The sequence below is a fragment of the Numenius arquata genome, chromosome 2 (assembly GCF_964106895.1).
Source record: "Numenius arquata chromosome 2, bNumArq3.hap1.1, whole genome shotgun sequence".
Lineage (NCBI taxonomy): Eukaryota > Metazoa > Chordata > Aves > Charadriiformes > Scolopacidae > Numenius > Numenius arquata.
The window spans coordinates 71,437,736-71,454,047 of NC_133577.1; the positions used below are offsets into that span (position 1 = coordinate 71,437,736).

The following is a 16,312-nucleotide window of genomic DNA, read 5'->3' on the forward strand; positions in this document are numbered from 1 at the left end:
AGTGTGTTTAATTTATACATTCCTTCATTATTTGTGGTTACACAAACGAATACTTTTTAATAAAACCTGCATATTCTCTTACTCCTTACATTACAATGTATTTAGAATTATTGCAGTAAGTTTAGGTGCTCTCTCATTTCAATTGAGACTAGGTCTAAGTCATAAGAACATGAAACTCCAAAATAAGACATCCTAAAGGTTTGAGAGATTTTTAACTATATTTTTTCTGATCAGAAGACAAAGAAAACAATAAAATATTCATTGCCTCCAACTTTCTGCAATGATTAGAATTTTTCTCATGTTCGATCTTTATCCCTTACTGTTTGTGGTACATGTTTAGGCTTTGGCATCTTGCAAATGAGTTTAGAAGAAAGATAGCATTTACAGTACTTATTAACCACTGTCTGTTCCAGAATGCCTCTTAAAATATTTATTCAAATTCAGCCATCATTATTTTTAGCTCACTTGGGAAATTATTAGCTTTCATCTGATGCCTCACATATTTATGCTAGAAATAAGAAGATTTCATACTAAGCGTATTAGTATGTTTAACGTCAGAGAGGAAGCCAAGTCATTATGCCAATTCTTATTTTAAAGAGCTTTTAATAGTGATAGCTTTTTCACAAGTAGTCAATAAGGTACATAAGCAAAATTTAGCCAAGTACCTGAGGACCCTGACTCATATTTCCAAAGATACTGGGGCGACTAAAAGCACAGGCATATTCCTTGAAGGATTTAAAAAACCCCAACTGCCTAGGACCAGTTGTCATTGATTTCAGTGGAAATTAGATACATGACTGCTTTTGAAAAATCTTTGGAGTGTCCATCTGCCTCTTCAGTGCCTAAAAAAATATTGAAAACCTGCCTCACGTGCCTTTAGGAGCCTCTAAGGTCTCACTGACTTTTCATGAGACTCGTAATAATTTTTGAAAATAGATTAAGACTTCTAAATATTTAGAATTCTAGATGTAGCCATCTACCTGCCACAAAATCAAGACCAATTTAGGCACTTCAGCAAAAACTTATGTATGAAAAATTGATATCTTTTAACAGTTAGTACCCTGAATGATAGATGTACTTTAAAATTACTCGACAAACCTTTCAGGTTGGTCTGAATGAGTGTTAAAAATGAGGAGTTTTTTGATGTGCCTGTACTGTTTTCAAATCAGGCACAAGTAGTACCTATTGATTGCTCAAAAGAGCCTCTATTTGCTATATTTATAATACAGAAGGAAAAATATCAGAAGTTCAGCTGGTAGTTCTTAGGAAAAACAGATGACTAGTTAGAAACCAGTGGGAATCCAGTCAAGGGAAAATATTTGTGGTGCAATGATACTTATGGCCAAAAGACCTAGGAAAATCAATGATCAATGTTTTCTTTAGTGAGCATAGAGAATTCCTCAAATTAACTCACGCTGTCCTCAGTGCACTGAGCCGAAGCCAATTGAAGTTAACAGATAACCTTGAGTAAGTATCCATGGAGTCCTGATTGTGGATTATGAAGTGAAAAAGCTCCTGGACAGGGCCAGCCTGGATTATTATCATCACTATTTCCCCCTTTGGTATAATTTTTGTCCCTTCTTTATTATAGTACCTACCAGCTTTTCCTTGACAATGTCTCTCTTTTCTCTGCCATACATAAGTGTAAATACACACTTTTTTGTAATATTTTATCCTAAAAACCCCTTGCCTTGGGTGGAGGGAGGTACTGAAGCAAGGAGGGTAGAGGGACTTTGTGCTGTTGATTCAATTTATTTAATGGCTAACAACCTCAGGCAGGGTTCTGTCTTACTTCAGCCATATTATTTCTTTTATAGATGAGCTCATTAGGTCAGCAGGAGCTATTTTTTAAGTCTTCAGATTGCCCGAGTTTCTCAAAACTGTATGCCTGTTGTATCACTGAGTATCTCAAAACTGTACTTGAGCATTATTCTGTCCTCCTGACAGACAACTCTAACTGGTGTTACCTGCATAAGGCACATTCTGGGTCTTTGCTTAACTGTATCATACCATGGCAGCTAAAATAAGCTTGGGTTTACTTTGATCTGAAATGTGGTCCGTATGAGTGCATCCTTATCTCCACATTGAATTTCGCTGTGTGGTTTTAAATAGATTCATCCCACCAAAATTTAGGCTTTTAATGGAGAGTCCTTATTAAACTGACTTAGCTAACTTAAGGCTACAATTGTCATAGCTTCCTTGCTTAATTTAGTGGAGAAGGAAAAGGATGTCCTATGTGATACTCAGAACTTAATGAGAGCTCTGAAAGTTTCTAACTCCTCTCATTCTGTAGAATGAGCTTGAGTAGGATCCTAACTCAGATACCTTATTTACATGCCCAAAAGTAGATGGAATGAATCTAAACCAGAGCCTCCATGTGTATATTGGATCTAGCTCTGTTTAGTCTTTATCATTCAGAAGGTTCTGTCTGTATGTGGATAAATGAAAATGATGTTACAGATTGTCTGTCTATAAAAAACTGAATTTAAAAGTCTTTTGTCTGAAAAGAGGTGGAAGAAACAATACAGTCAACAACATAATATACAAACGAGAGCTTTTCTAATACCTCTATCCTTCTCTATATGAATCGCAGAGGTAAAATAACATCACCTATTCTTCCTACACCTCTATCCTCCCTTGAAAAAAAGAAGAAAATAAACCCCACCATAATACATCAGTAAGGAATACTTTGATATATCTGAATTCCAAAATATAAGTAGGGTCATAATGCAAATTATTTCACTAGTACCTCTGTTTTCATTCAGTGCCCATTGATTTAGAGTAAAATGCCAGAAACAATAAGAAAAACACAGAAGTGTTTTAAAAGCAAATATATATGGTGGTTTTGCATTTAATCTTAGTTATATATTTAAGAAATGAAGATGGCTTTTATTCAGGACATGTATTTGCCAATAATATATCTGATTAAACTAGGAAAATTAGACAGACTATCAGTAGCTTGCTCCCAAATTACACAAGAAGAAATTAGATACATTTTCAGTAGCTTGCTCTCAAATCTCTTCAGTCTATGAGTCACCATATTCTTCCTGCCAAACTAAATATGTCTGTGAAAGGCTGGAAACTTTAATGGAAAGAAACATAAAACTTGAAATACGTAGGAAAAACTAAGTTTTTTCATGGAAGACCTGTTGACTAGTAATTCAGGAATTCAGGGGATGTAGAAACAAATTATTACATCTTACTTGTCTACAGAAGTTTCAAGGTATGAAACATACTCAATTTAAACCTGCTACGTTAACCTAAAGCAGATGTCCTTATTAGCTTTCATGTAACCTAAGGTAATCAATGAAGCCTTACAAAAAGAAGCTGTAAAAATTTTGTTATAATTGTAGAAGTTCTTATCCAGTCACTTTGATGGGTCTGAGTTAAAAGAAACTTTAGTATAGTTAATGCAAGACTGAAAAAAATCATGCTGTTGTAAACTGGATTTATTATACATAGTACCACACAGAGCTAATTAGGAATGTACTTGTCTTTTCAGATTCACAACTGGAACAACATCTTCTCTACAATTTTCCCCACAACACTTATACTTTTTCTACTTTTGCATAAGCCATACATTAAAAAATATTCTTTAGAATACAGACTTACTGTGGAATACAGAGTTTGTGTGCGTGATTTAAGCTTTTATCCATTGTGTTAGTAAGATATGTAACATTCTCTAGAATTCAAAACAACTTTCAGTACTATTTACTTTCCTTAGAAATTGCTGTTTATAGGAGCTGGAAGTGTTACTTAAGTGCTCACTTTTTTGGAGACAGAAATAGTTAATAAGCATTGCTAGAATATTTGTTTTCAGAAAGAAAACAGTTTTGTTCACTGAGCTGGATTGAGTCAGAATGATCTGAGCCAACCCCTTCTTTATTCTGCATACTCAGCCTTGTGTAAATTTCTGCCCAACACACAAAGACATAAACACTATTAAAAAATAGTTCTGTATAAAAAAAAATATATATAATTTCAGGTTTGGGCATGAGCCATTATTTCCTAATGGAAATGCTTTCACAGGACGTTCTCTCCTTACTTCCACTCTCTTATGGGCACACAAGGAAGCAGAAGGGGCTGCTGTCTGAAGGCATTCTCTTACTCTAGAACAGTGATACTACATAGATGGGAAAACTGGGATCAGAGCTGAATTTCAAAAGTAAAATGGGAAATACTTAAATATACTGTAGACTCGGAAAGAAAGAGAGATGAGGTCTAAATTGTTTCTTTGATAAAAGGAAGCTATTCTGGTTTTCACTAAGCAAACAGATTCCACTGTCTTGTAAGAACAAGAACATTGAAAACATATTAAATTTGACTGTACATGGGATTCAATCAGAAAATACAGCAAATATTTCAGTCTTGTGTCTGATTTTGTAGGAATTTAAGTTTACTAAGGAATTCAAAGCAGTTTTAAAAGGAATTCCAAACTATTTTACCAGGAATTGACATTGGAGAGGCAATCAGAAAGCTAACCTAAAAGTTGCTCAGATAAAATTGACAAGATAAGCTCATCAATTAAATTTGTCTAATATTAAAGAAGTTTGAAAAGGAGATACCATTTCACTTATCTTGCTCTGATACAGTAAGAAAAACAATTTTTCCTGTTATTTTGAAAGTTATGTGTTAACTAAGGTACAACCTTTTGGTTGAAATAGGCATTTAACTGGAATCAAATTTTTAAACTTTTACTTACAGTGACAACGTAAAATTTTCTATAAGTTGGAGTGACCCACTGGTCTGTGTATGTTATACCCCTCCAAAGGCTATAGATGTGTTAAAATTCTTGTTTTCAGAAACTCATTCACTGATGCAAACATGAAATATGCCTGTCATTACTTAACAATTAGACCCACTACTTGGGCTATATCTTGTGTAGTGATTTTGGATTAAACATACCATAAAGAAAGTATGAATTAATGGCTTTTTCTTCTTTTTGACATGGAAGTTCCTGTGGTTATTGCCAGAGATAAATTTAGCATAAATTCTTTAATAAGCATACATTTGTGGTATTTCTTTTGTCTTGATTTCTGGACTGAGAAATGACTTAACTGTTGGTTACCCTTTCAGTCGGTGTCATATTTTTGAGCAATTAAGCTTGTATCATAGGGAGATATTGACATTTGGGTATGGTTTAATAAACAAGTTCAGATCCATCCTTTTTTAACAAAGCTCTGAAATGAAAATGGCTTTAAGTCTGTATTTGATTTTCGATGATGTGAGGGGGTTTGAAACATACATAAGAGCTAAAGTGCTGAATAAGCTCTAGCGAAATGGCTGTACGACCTTCCTTCTTTGAATGAGCACTCTGTGTGGATTGCCCTAGATGCTCAAGTAGTTAATGCAAAAGGTTTTAATTAAGAGGCTGTGTGGTTCTGCTAAACTGAATAATTTGCATTGTGAATCTTGCTGCTGTTGATCAAATATTGCAAATGCTTTGTTAATACCAGAACAAATGAAGAGGTCCATATGCAAGGGTTTTGGCTAATTGCATAAAGCGTGCGCCAGGATTGAAGTCAGTGAAGGGTTTTTCTTGGTATTTAAGATTCAGTTGAAAAGTAAGAGGGGCAGCTATACCAGGAATTAATGCTGATCTTGCGAAGTGCTTCTTTGAGTGACTTTATCCAACATGAGACTAAACAATGTATTAAATACACATATAGCAGTTAGGGAATCAAATGTCAAATAACAGCTTTCTGCTATTTGAGATGAAATTTGAAACTTGATCTAGTGCATAGATAAAGTCAAACATCATAAAAACATTAGCATTTCTAATGTCTAACAGCTAATAAGGACACATACAAGCTGAACTTCTGGAGAAACTGTACTTATTTGGGTTTGGTGGTAAAGGCTTTTTGCAGAGATGTTTCCTGCTGAAATTTTGATCAATGGTTTGCTTCCAGCCACCTCATTAAAATTATCATTACTACTATGGTCCCTCTTAATGAAAAGGTTGAAAAATTATGAAATCCTTGGTGACCTGGGAACTAGCTGTAGAGGAGACCTGTTTGCTGAGTCTAAATTTAGTGTGTTTTAGAGGCTAAATCCTCCTAAACTCTCCGTGTGATTCATGGAGAAAGAGGGCAGAACATCTCTCTGTGTTATTAAAGAGGCAATTTAAGAAGATTAACCACACTAAACTAAGGTTAGCCTTTATGAACACTCCCTAACCTTTCTTAGTGTGGTAAAAAAGGGCAAAATTCTTTCAAAGACTGGCTTATTTTCAGAGAATTTCCTCAATGATTACTACCAGGGGCAATGGAGCACACACCAAATTCATGTATCAGTTATTTGGCTATGCAGTGATACCATTCCACAGCCATAGCTGTCTTTCTTCTTGCAGAGGTATATCAGTAACTGTGTCTATGGTTCTGGTTCCCTGAGCACTGACCCTGCTGACCTGGCTAAAGCGTATCTTAGCTCCTTTTCCAGGCTTCACTCCTTTTCCAGTTCCTTTTCCAAGTAAGGATCCTGTGGATAAAGATTGAGAAATACACTCAACTCTTCCATGGATACAGGATTTGGACATGAATGGGGCATGTAGCCAGAACAAGGAACTTAAAAGCTCTCAGATCTTGCTGTGTGAACATAGCCAAGATGACCAACATTTCTTTGCAAAGATTTGTAAGACTGTCACTGACACCACAGGCTGTGTGTGTCCACCACAGCTTTTCAGCATGCCTCTCCTAGGCTTGTAACATTAACATTCCTTTCAATCGGAGAGGAGCTAATGACTCATAGATCCTACAGGTATGGAGTAGTTAAAGAACTGAGTGTCATACCATCTCTTGTAATTATGCTGATAGGTTTGACAGGCCTACAAACTTTAATTAACATCTTAAAAGCAGACTTCCTGAAGTAAACAAAAAGCTGTTAATGAAAGGGAAATGGAAGAAGCAAAACGTAATTGCCTAGTGCTATGCCCTTTATTTCCTCCTCTGGAAGGCAGCAGTTCCTCCATATATACCTTAGTTCTAAAAAGCAATGAGATCTGGTGACAGCTCTGATTACCCAAAATTATGTTCACTGGCTTATCCTGAGTTTCTGATGATTATAAACCAACAGTCTTATGTTGCTCACAGTTGGGGATATTCCCAAGGACAACACACAATTCTGATTGTCTTAGTGGAAAAAGAAAGTAAAAATCTGTAATGATTCTCCACAAAGCAGTTGACACAAGGACCATTAGGCTGGATACCAGAAAAGCCTGTCTTTTTATGGGATTCTCCTCTCAGCATTGGTTTGTAATAGCAGTGGCATGGTAGACCTTTCTAGGCATTAAAATTCAAATGAACACAGCAGCCATCCCATTTTGCTTCATGACTGTTGAATCCAGAGGTTTTGAGACTGGAGAAACATTAACTGAGATGAATTGTGTCTATGTGTAGTCACTTGTGTAGCTGTGGCCAGGCTCTCTGTTGGCTTCTCCTAACATACGTTAACACACAGGAACTTGAGAGGCAGAAGTTCTGCTAGAGAGGTGTTGGTAGATAAAAGGTGGCAAAAATCTGCTCTTCACTGGTTAATCATGGGAGAGAAAAACCTGTCCAAGAAGGAGCCAGTGCTGGCTGCGGTTAAATGTGACCAATGGAAAAAGCAGATGCACCATTTTGGGATTTGTGCAGTGTCCTCCCCTAAAAATCTTTAAAAAATGTTCCTTGCCAGTCTACCTCATGAAGAAAGGGAGTGGTAGAAAGCACATTTGACTTCCTCTTGAAGTCAATACTTTTCTTTGTGTGTGGCAAGCAGCTGAGGCATCTCTTCAGAAGCTGTAAAGAATTTCTTTTTATAGCTGGGAAGTTGGGCAGAGTAGACTATATAAAGGAATTTTTTTTCTTCCAGTCCTAGCCATAGATGTAGCCCTGTGGTTGTGGAGTACAGAGTTTCAACAAAAAGCAACTCAATTATTTCTATCTTCATTTCCACCCACAACTCCCAAGGAATAGTCAGAAGCTTTGACCTTGAATCTGAACCAGGAGTTCCACCTCAACCTAAAGGTATTCTTTAGTGTCTCTAGTGAAATGCAGAATGACGGAAGAAAAAACTTCCCTCACAGCTATTTCCTGTGTAAGTTAAAGGCAAACATTTTCATTAATTATACTTTATATAAAGGAACCAGAGTATGAGAATGGAAGGCTTAAAATACAGTTTAAATTGACATTCTCTTCACAATAAAAGAAAAAAGTTCACTGTATTCTTACTTCTGCAAATGAGATAGCATTCTTAAAAAGTCCCATGAAATGGAGCAACATTTTTTACTTCCAATAATATGCTGCCTTCTGTAGTACATTTGATATAAGGATCTTAAGTCATTTTACCAATGTTACTGGATTTACTTTTCTGTAGTTCTATATTTTAAACACTAACAAATAAGAGGGAGAAGGCTAAACCAGATGAAATCACTGCTGCATGAGTCAGAAGGACACACATTACTTTGCATCCAAGGGCCATGTATCAACTTCATAAAATTCCTGTTGAATGTTGCAATTGCAGTCTGTTGATTGCAACAGTGCAAGACTTCCCTAAAACAGGGCGGTCATTCATTAGTAAAACCTTTCATAGTCTCTCATACAGAGCAAGGTAGACCATTATGGTGTCAACAGTTACATTAATTTCAAGTGAAAACTCAGAATGTACGAAAACAACAAAGAAAACTAAGAGAGAAGGTCTTTACTGACAGCAGATAAAACTCAAGATTGCAAGGGTAAAGATCTTTAAAATTTCAGAAACCCATCTTGGTATTTTAAAGTAAGGATGATCTAGTTTAGGGAACGTAGAGGTTTGAAACAGATTGTGCAACCTAAGAATAACTGAGATTGAAAACAAGGAGAGTTATTGCTGATTAGCACATCACATGCTCCCTTACCTTGAAGGACACAAAGAGTACACATAACAGTAAGTCTGATTGCTTGGCAGTAACAGCCACTCTTGTGGTAAGCAAGTGTGATAGTTCTCTGAACAAGCAGCAAACATTTTTCCAGGACAGGAATGACTGGGAAAATGCCTAAGAAACATGCATAGTAAAAAAAATTCCTATGCTGCTCTAAGAATGCAGTATATTGTCTCGTTTCTGCTGCAAAAACAAAAGGAGAGGGTGAAAGTCTTCCTTTACATTCCTTCCAACCATGCAGTGAAAGTATTGGTAGGCCACTCAAATAGCCCCTTAAGTGTAACTCAGCTGTTGATAAATGTAACGGATTTTGGTGTCCAAATGAACATGTAAATTCCTTTATGAGAGATTACAGTATTTTTAATACTGTGTTTAGCACCAGAATACTAAGTTAAACACCACCATAGAGCAGATGCTTGTTGATAGCTAAAGTGTTAGATACAGAAAAGAAGGGTTCTTTAGTGATTTACCCTGTATATATGAACTATGGCTCCCAGTTTCAAAGGTAAACATTAATAGAAAGTGCTAAGAAGATAGTGCAAATGTATGCAGCTTGTGTGTTGAGGAAATTGGAATTTCATGTAAATTAAAGGTGCAAGAACTGGATTTCCCTAATTCTATTATTATTGCAAACAAGGAGAAAAGCATTGAAAGCAATGACTCCTCTAATAAAAATTAATAGGAATGAGGTAGGTAAGATCAAAAAAACAAAAGTCATATTTTAGAAGGCAAGAATTATTAGAATAAAATGAAAATTATAAAAGTAAAAAAAAAAAATGCTAGACGTCACAAGGAATATAAAAATAAATAGAAAAAACCCCTTCAGTTAATTTCTTGTCTTTATAGCCTAACCACCCCATATTTCCTTTTCTTAGTTATAGTCTTGTTTCAAAAGGAAAATGAGGCCCTGAAGGGGAGCTAACTTCAGACAAGTACATATTATTAATAAAAGTAAACACTAGCTTCAGAGGCCCTAAAAGCCCAAATTCTTGCATGTTTTTAATAAATATATTAATGAATGAATTCAGAATGAATATATTCCTAGCTAAAAGTTTCATTGACTTTATGTTATTTGAGTAGCAAATAGCTGAAAATTAGAAATAGATTTCTATTATTTACAAGTTGTGTATTTCTTGATCTTGATAGCACTTGTAAGAAGGTACCAAGATAAAAGAGTTACTTATCTAACAACTCCAGCTTTGCACGATCTAAAAAACAGCAAAGGAAAAATAATGTGATGTTCAGTTCCAAAGTGTAGTTCTTGCTCCAAAAAGTTATTTGAGTACGAATATATCCACATTAGTACAGACTTAATTTTATCTGTTGTCTGTATGGGTGTTAATCTATATTATCTCACCGTGCACGAATTTTCCTTCACCTGTATTTAAATGATGAATCACCTGGATACTTGGATGTAGTAACTTTCTGCTTGCCGCCTTCCAGCTTTTCTTTTTTCCAAACCAGATGTTGAAGCTTAGTGTGTTTTTAATATGATACAACGTGTACTTAAACTGTTTATGAGTAGTCTGACATAAGAGGTACATGCAGTTCTGCCTCATGAATATCTTGGGGCTACTATGTGCTTTCATTCATTAACTTTCAGTGGCAGGTCAGCAGAGAGCAGTAAATAGCAGGTGGAACAGCAGCAGCTGGAAAGTGGTTAAAAACAAGAACATATCTGAAAAGGAAAATTTGTCAGAAAGTCCGGGAGGCTGAACGCAGGCTCTATTCTTCACTGAGACTTCATGGTCACTGAAGACTTGGGTATCTCCAAGACAGAAGATACTAGTCATACTTGGCAGCCTGTTTTGATAATTTCTAAGGTGCTTAGAGCAAACTCCAATGGATTACATGGAAAAGTTTTAGCAGTTGAATGAGAGAAAGGATTCACTTACTGAAGTAAAAGCCTCTGTCGCCACACACGAACTGAAGAGCATCAACCAGCTCAGCACCACAGAGTGTTTCTGGGCCAGCAGCAGCAGAACTGGTTAAGGTAAGCAAACACAGGCCAAGGTAGAAGAAATGAATGTAGGACACAGTGTGCATCTTCACCTGCCAAGGAAGTAAAAGCAGCGTCAGAATTTCCCAACAGAGTCCTGCAATGACTCCTGCACCCTTGTGAGTTGAGAATGCATACGTGCTGTAATTTGTTAGACAATAAACACAGTATCAGGAAATGCCTCACCATAATTTTCCAACTGTCTACATATTCTAGTCCAAGTATTTTGTAAATTGATTACTTCCTCTGGTGAATATTCTTGGTTCACGTTCACACGTAGTTAGAGAACCACGTAGTAACTATGATTTATGGTTGTTCCTGCAAAAGAAGGACATGGAAGCATGCAATAGACGGGCAAAGGGAAGCCCAGAATAACTAGAGTAAGAAAGACTAGACAACTTTGTTTTGTCTGAGACCAGATAGGCTAAGAGGGAATACAGCAGTTGCCTGCCAATGTACTGTGGGAGATGGAGGTGGCATATGACAGAGAAGAGCTATTTAAACTAAAGAACAGCACTGGCACAGGAATAAATAGCTGTGGAAGGAAATTTGGCCCAGTAGGAAAACTGTTCATAATTTTCCATCGTTCTCCAGCAACCTTAAAAAGGGAAATACCAGGACAAAAAAAAAAAGAAGTTTCAAGGTAGAGCTTACCAAAGTTACAGAAGAGTTAATGTGGGACCTTTCATGGCAGGGAACCACATTCAGTGACTCTTACAGTCCTCTGTTATAATCAAGGTAACATTTGGAAGCATTCAGGAGATTAAGGGGAGCACTAGTGGGAGTGTTAAGGATTTGGACCTGATGGAAGCAGCTATACTTTCTCTGACCTCCATTATATCCTCTTAGTCAGGTTTGGCTATGAGATATACACAGAGGTGATAATTCTTTTTGCATTTACATTTGGTTACTAACTATTATGACTGAAAAAATGCCAATCCTCAATGGGTGTAAATTTGCACCATTCCATTTATCCACTTCCTTTTATATCAGTTTATATCAACCAAAGATCTTACCCAACATGTCAAAGAAGATAGCATTTTTTATAAAATACTAGGAAAAGCTATTTATATTTAGTAGCAGGACACTGAAGAATGTGCTTAATGTGTATTCTGAACTGATTTAGGTCATTTGCCAAAATTGCTAATTTTGAAAGGTGTAAATCTGCATTTAATTTCATTCTCTTTCAAGGTTAACCTTAGTATTGCAGTCAGGTAAGAAGTTACAAATCTTTCTTGCACGTACAGTTAACCTTGGCTTAAAACTGCTTTATATTAGCAGACTAGTGCAAGGTAGTTGCAGTAAAATGATTAATCTTCCCTAAAGTTTCTTTTAGGGTTTCAGGGACCATTAAGTCTTTTTTTTTTTTTCACTAAACTTTTGAAAAACTGATGAAATTATCTATTTTCTGCTCATATGGGATCTCATCCAGTAGGGTATTGAGCCTTCTTTAGTCAATAATTTTTTAGAATTCTTATTTTCTTGGCAAGGGATCTTATCACCTTGCTGGATGAGTCCCCTATTTCAACTTAGGTCAAACCTGAATAAGAGACAAACCTATAAATAAGTCAGAATTTATCCCCTTTTTTCTCCTGGTATTTCCAATGTGAAAATAATGAACAAATCTAAATCTCATGATACACCAAAAAAGAAAGAAAGAATAATTATTTTCCCATTCACAAGAATATTTAGCTAACTTCGCCATGCAAAAACCAAAAAACTTTAATGCATGGACATGACTTCAATGGCAGATAGAAAAAGATCAGACTATAAATGAATGATGATAACATGAGGCATTATTTCCTGTAATGATTCTGTATCTTAACAACACCAATTTCTTTTTTCCCTTGCCAAAATTTCGCATTTTTAAGGTAAATGTGATGCACCTGCATTTTAAGATGGTTCCCAGTTATGAGGAGGTAAGCAGAGAGCTGTTTAGCGTACCGCCTCAGAAGGCTGACATTACAAGTTCAAGAACATTATGTATTTAACAATTTGTTCTTGTATAACATTTGGGCCAGAAATAAACATAAATCTTAGCCATTTAACAAATTTTGTATTTTTCAAGACTTTTCAGCTGGGTTGCATTTTCAGATAAATATCAGCACTGAACTACAACAAAACAGATTATCTACTGTTTTTCCTTTAGTGGAAGCCAAAAAGGCTGCACAGTATAAACCACAGAGAATTTCTAACTTTATCTCCAAATTTAAAAAGAGTCAAGAGCTTTCAAACAAGTAAAAACTTTGGGGAAATGAAAACAGACTCACATGTTTCTAGGGCTCAATCAGTTATTTGTTAAATTAAGTACTGTTTCATCAAAATTAATTCCAAAAACATAGTTTAAAACTTGAGCTTTACTTTGCCATTTTAATTAAACATAACATTAGTTGATTCAATATGTTTGTGATAAAATCAAAGTTCCCGTTTACATCTGAGGGGAATATTCTTAAGAAAATACAAAGTTGTAATCCAATATTACTTCAGGTTCTTTACAAAGAGGCAGGGTGCTTACAATGTCCCCAATTTGACTAGAAAGTTGAGAGTTTAAAAGAAAACGCATTGGCATGTGGGTGGGGTTTATTGAAGCATCTAATTACATTTGGAAATTGAATACAGGTTCAGGATGAGCCTGGTTAAGCACTTCTTTTAGTTGCATAGAATGACTGACCATATTTTCACAGCTGGAATTTCCTCTTTTTCCAGTAAAATAACCATCTTTTGCTGCATTCCTCTTTTAATGGTCCAGAAGAGTGGCACCACAGAGGAATGTCATATATGAACACTTAATTCTTTTATATAAGTCTTCTTCGTCTAACAAACTATAAGTTGGCACAAGTTGTGCATAAGAATTCTTCACATGCTTGGTCATTTTAATAACATATAACAGCATCTACAGTAATTATAAATATCTTGAAGGGGGCAACAATTTTATGGATAGTATATACTATAGAAAAAATCGAGAGTTATATTCAAAATTACATTTTGCTACATAGAGATTGGACCTGATTACAGAGCCATAGTAGAAGTATATAATTAGTATGTAATAACAGTATTCACTAGTAATTATTAGATAAATAAAACATATATACCCAAGAATGAATCAAGGCTTAAATACTGCTAACTTTGATTAAAGAATCTGGGCTACATCGTAACCTAAATCAATATGTTCCATTGATTCCAAGGAAGCTTGGCAGGATGCACCAGCTGAGGAGCTAGCACATTACTTTTATGCCTCTTAGTGCCTTGCTCAATACTTTAAAAAAAATCAGCTTTATCTTTCAAGTATATTGGAAAGGGTGTCCATTTATACATTAAGAGTATTGTTTAATCTATGGCAATTACAGACCTGCTCTTTTGAATCCCATTAAGAAATGAGATAAGTGTGTTTTAAGTGTAAGACACTAAAAAAATAATTAGGCCCTAAACAATTAAGAGAGAAGAATTCTATCAACTGCATAAGTGTCCTTGCAACATATTAAAGAAAAAAAGTTCTTGAAGGATATAAATTTGCTGATAATGGAAAGTTGAACTAGGGCCAATTGACAGAAACAGAGGTCAATGCACCTACTGAAGCCAAATTTACTTAGAGACAGTTTATATTAATGTGTAGAAATTATAGAGTCATAACATGAAACTTCACATGCAAACTTTCTTGAAACAGCCCTCCCTACAAGGGAAAACTTGGAGATGAACATGTAGGGGAATTTCCATTTTCCTTATGTACAATTGCTTAAGCTATACAAATATGCAAGGTCAGCAAGAGTCGCAGCTGGTTTCTAACGTAGAAAACAAACTGAACTTCACATTTACTTTTAATTTATGAAAGCAAAAAACAAGTAAATGTTACAATGCTGCCAGAAAATTGCTGCAGTGACAACGTCCCTTAAAAGTTTCCCTGTGAAAGCATGAACATTTTATCCATGATTGTGTATAATAAAACTGCAGAAACTTAACATGTGAATAATACCTTTATTCCTATAAAACCCTGCACCTGCAGAAAATAGCTAAAAGTTCTTGTTTTCAGAAACATTAATTAACAATAGAGACAATGATGTAATTGGACCCTTTAATAATGACATAACTGAAATATTGCAAAGTTCTCTGAATAGAAGTGAAATTTAAGACATGTATCTGCAATAGTTTACCCTTACAGTTATCTATGTAATTGCAACTATTACATACAGCCATTTTCCAGATCACATAAAATTGCATGTTCAGCAATTTATAAATAATTCTCAGTTCTAAAATAATGTTATTGAAAAGTGCACAATACTCTTCAAACCAGAAGCAGACAATACACAGTAAAATAAAACTAAAAAAAAATATTTGAAATAGTAATAAAGATTTACCTTCAAGAAATCACAAAAGCAGCACTTAACTAATTGTGTTGAAAGACTGTTGATTTTTTCCATTGCTTCTTAAAAGTGCAAAGTCTGGAAATGAATTTGTTAGCAGTAATGATGAGAAAAAAGAAATCCAGAGAGATGTGAGATGTTGAGAGCAATGTCACATTTCAATATTGAGGACTTTATTCCATTGCGCAGGCTCTATCTGCTCTGATTTTAGCAGTGACAGTGAGATTTAGCAAACAGAAGAGGGATTTAGAGAAAATCCTCACATTTATCTACATTACACAGACACTGTAGACAGGAAACAGCTGGGGGAGCATTTGCCTTCTCTCTCTCTCCCTCTTCTGGCAAAGTTACCGAGTAAGGACTTTTTTGGGCACAGTGACAAATAACATCATACCTTTGCATTTTAAAACTAGAGCACAGAAGCATATTTTTTTCCCTTTAAAAGAATGTGAATTAGTGACTGAGGGGCTAGCAGACAAAAAAGCTTGTGCTGCCATGAAAAATAAGAAAATGTATTCTGGTTAACTTTCAGATAGCTATGTGTGCGTTTGTATTTATGTGTGTGTGTGTGTGTCTGCATTTCAAGTATATGAAAACTTACATACCTAAGGGCATTGTTTGTATATATGCATACCTTTGCATATATGTACATGTTTTATTTATGCATAGAGGCACAGGTATTTTATTTATACAGTCTAGAAAGAGAGGCAGTCAGTTATCTACTTTTTCTTAATGCATCTTTACGTTATTAAACTTGGCACGCCTATATGCTGAGTAACAATTAAAGCCTCCAACTCTCTGTGCTATTAACCCTAAAATAGCAGTTTGTAATTTGCTAAAAATAACAGAATTGTTGAGCACTACTTGTAAATAGGGCAAAATAGGTTTGTGATCTTTTAGCAACCACACAGGAGAAGTTGTATCATTTCCTAGAATTTACAGTACTATGAATATAGTAACACAAGTAGACCAGTTCGGGGGGCTTCCGTGACATTTATCTTAAACGTGCTGCTGTAATTATAAAGTGATTTTCCCCCTTCTTGTGTAGTAATCTTCATA

The 16,312-nt window shown here is 35.4% G+C and overlaps 1 protein-coding gene across 1 annotated transcript in view; it reads right to left on the minus strand.

Moving 5' to 3' along the window:
* The window catches only part of IGF1 (insulin like growth factor 1), a 55,918-nt gene extending 40,378 nt beyond the window's left edge, over positions 1-15,540 (minus strand). The window contains exons 1-2 of the mRNA XM_074167196.1: positions 15,248-15,540; positions 10,792-10,948 (exon numbers count right to left, since the gene is read on the minus strand). Of these exons, the coding sequence (XP_074023297.1) occupies positions 10,792-10,948; positions 15,248-15,310 (220 nt within the window). The 5' untranslated portion in view covers positions 15,311-15,540. The remainder of the gene's footprint in view (positions 1-10,791; positions 10,949-15,247) is intronic.
* Positions 15,541-16,312: the final 772 nt, after the last annotated feature.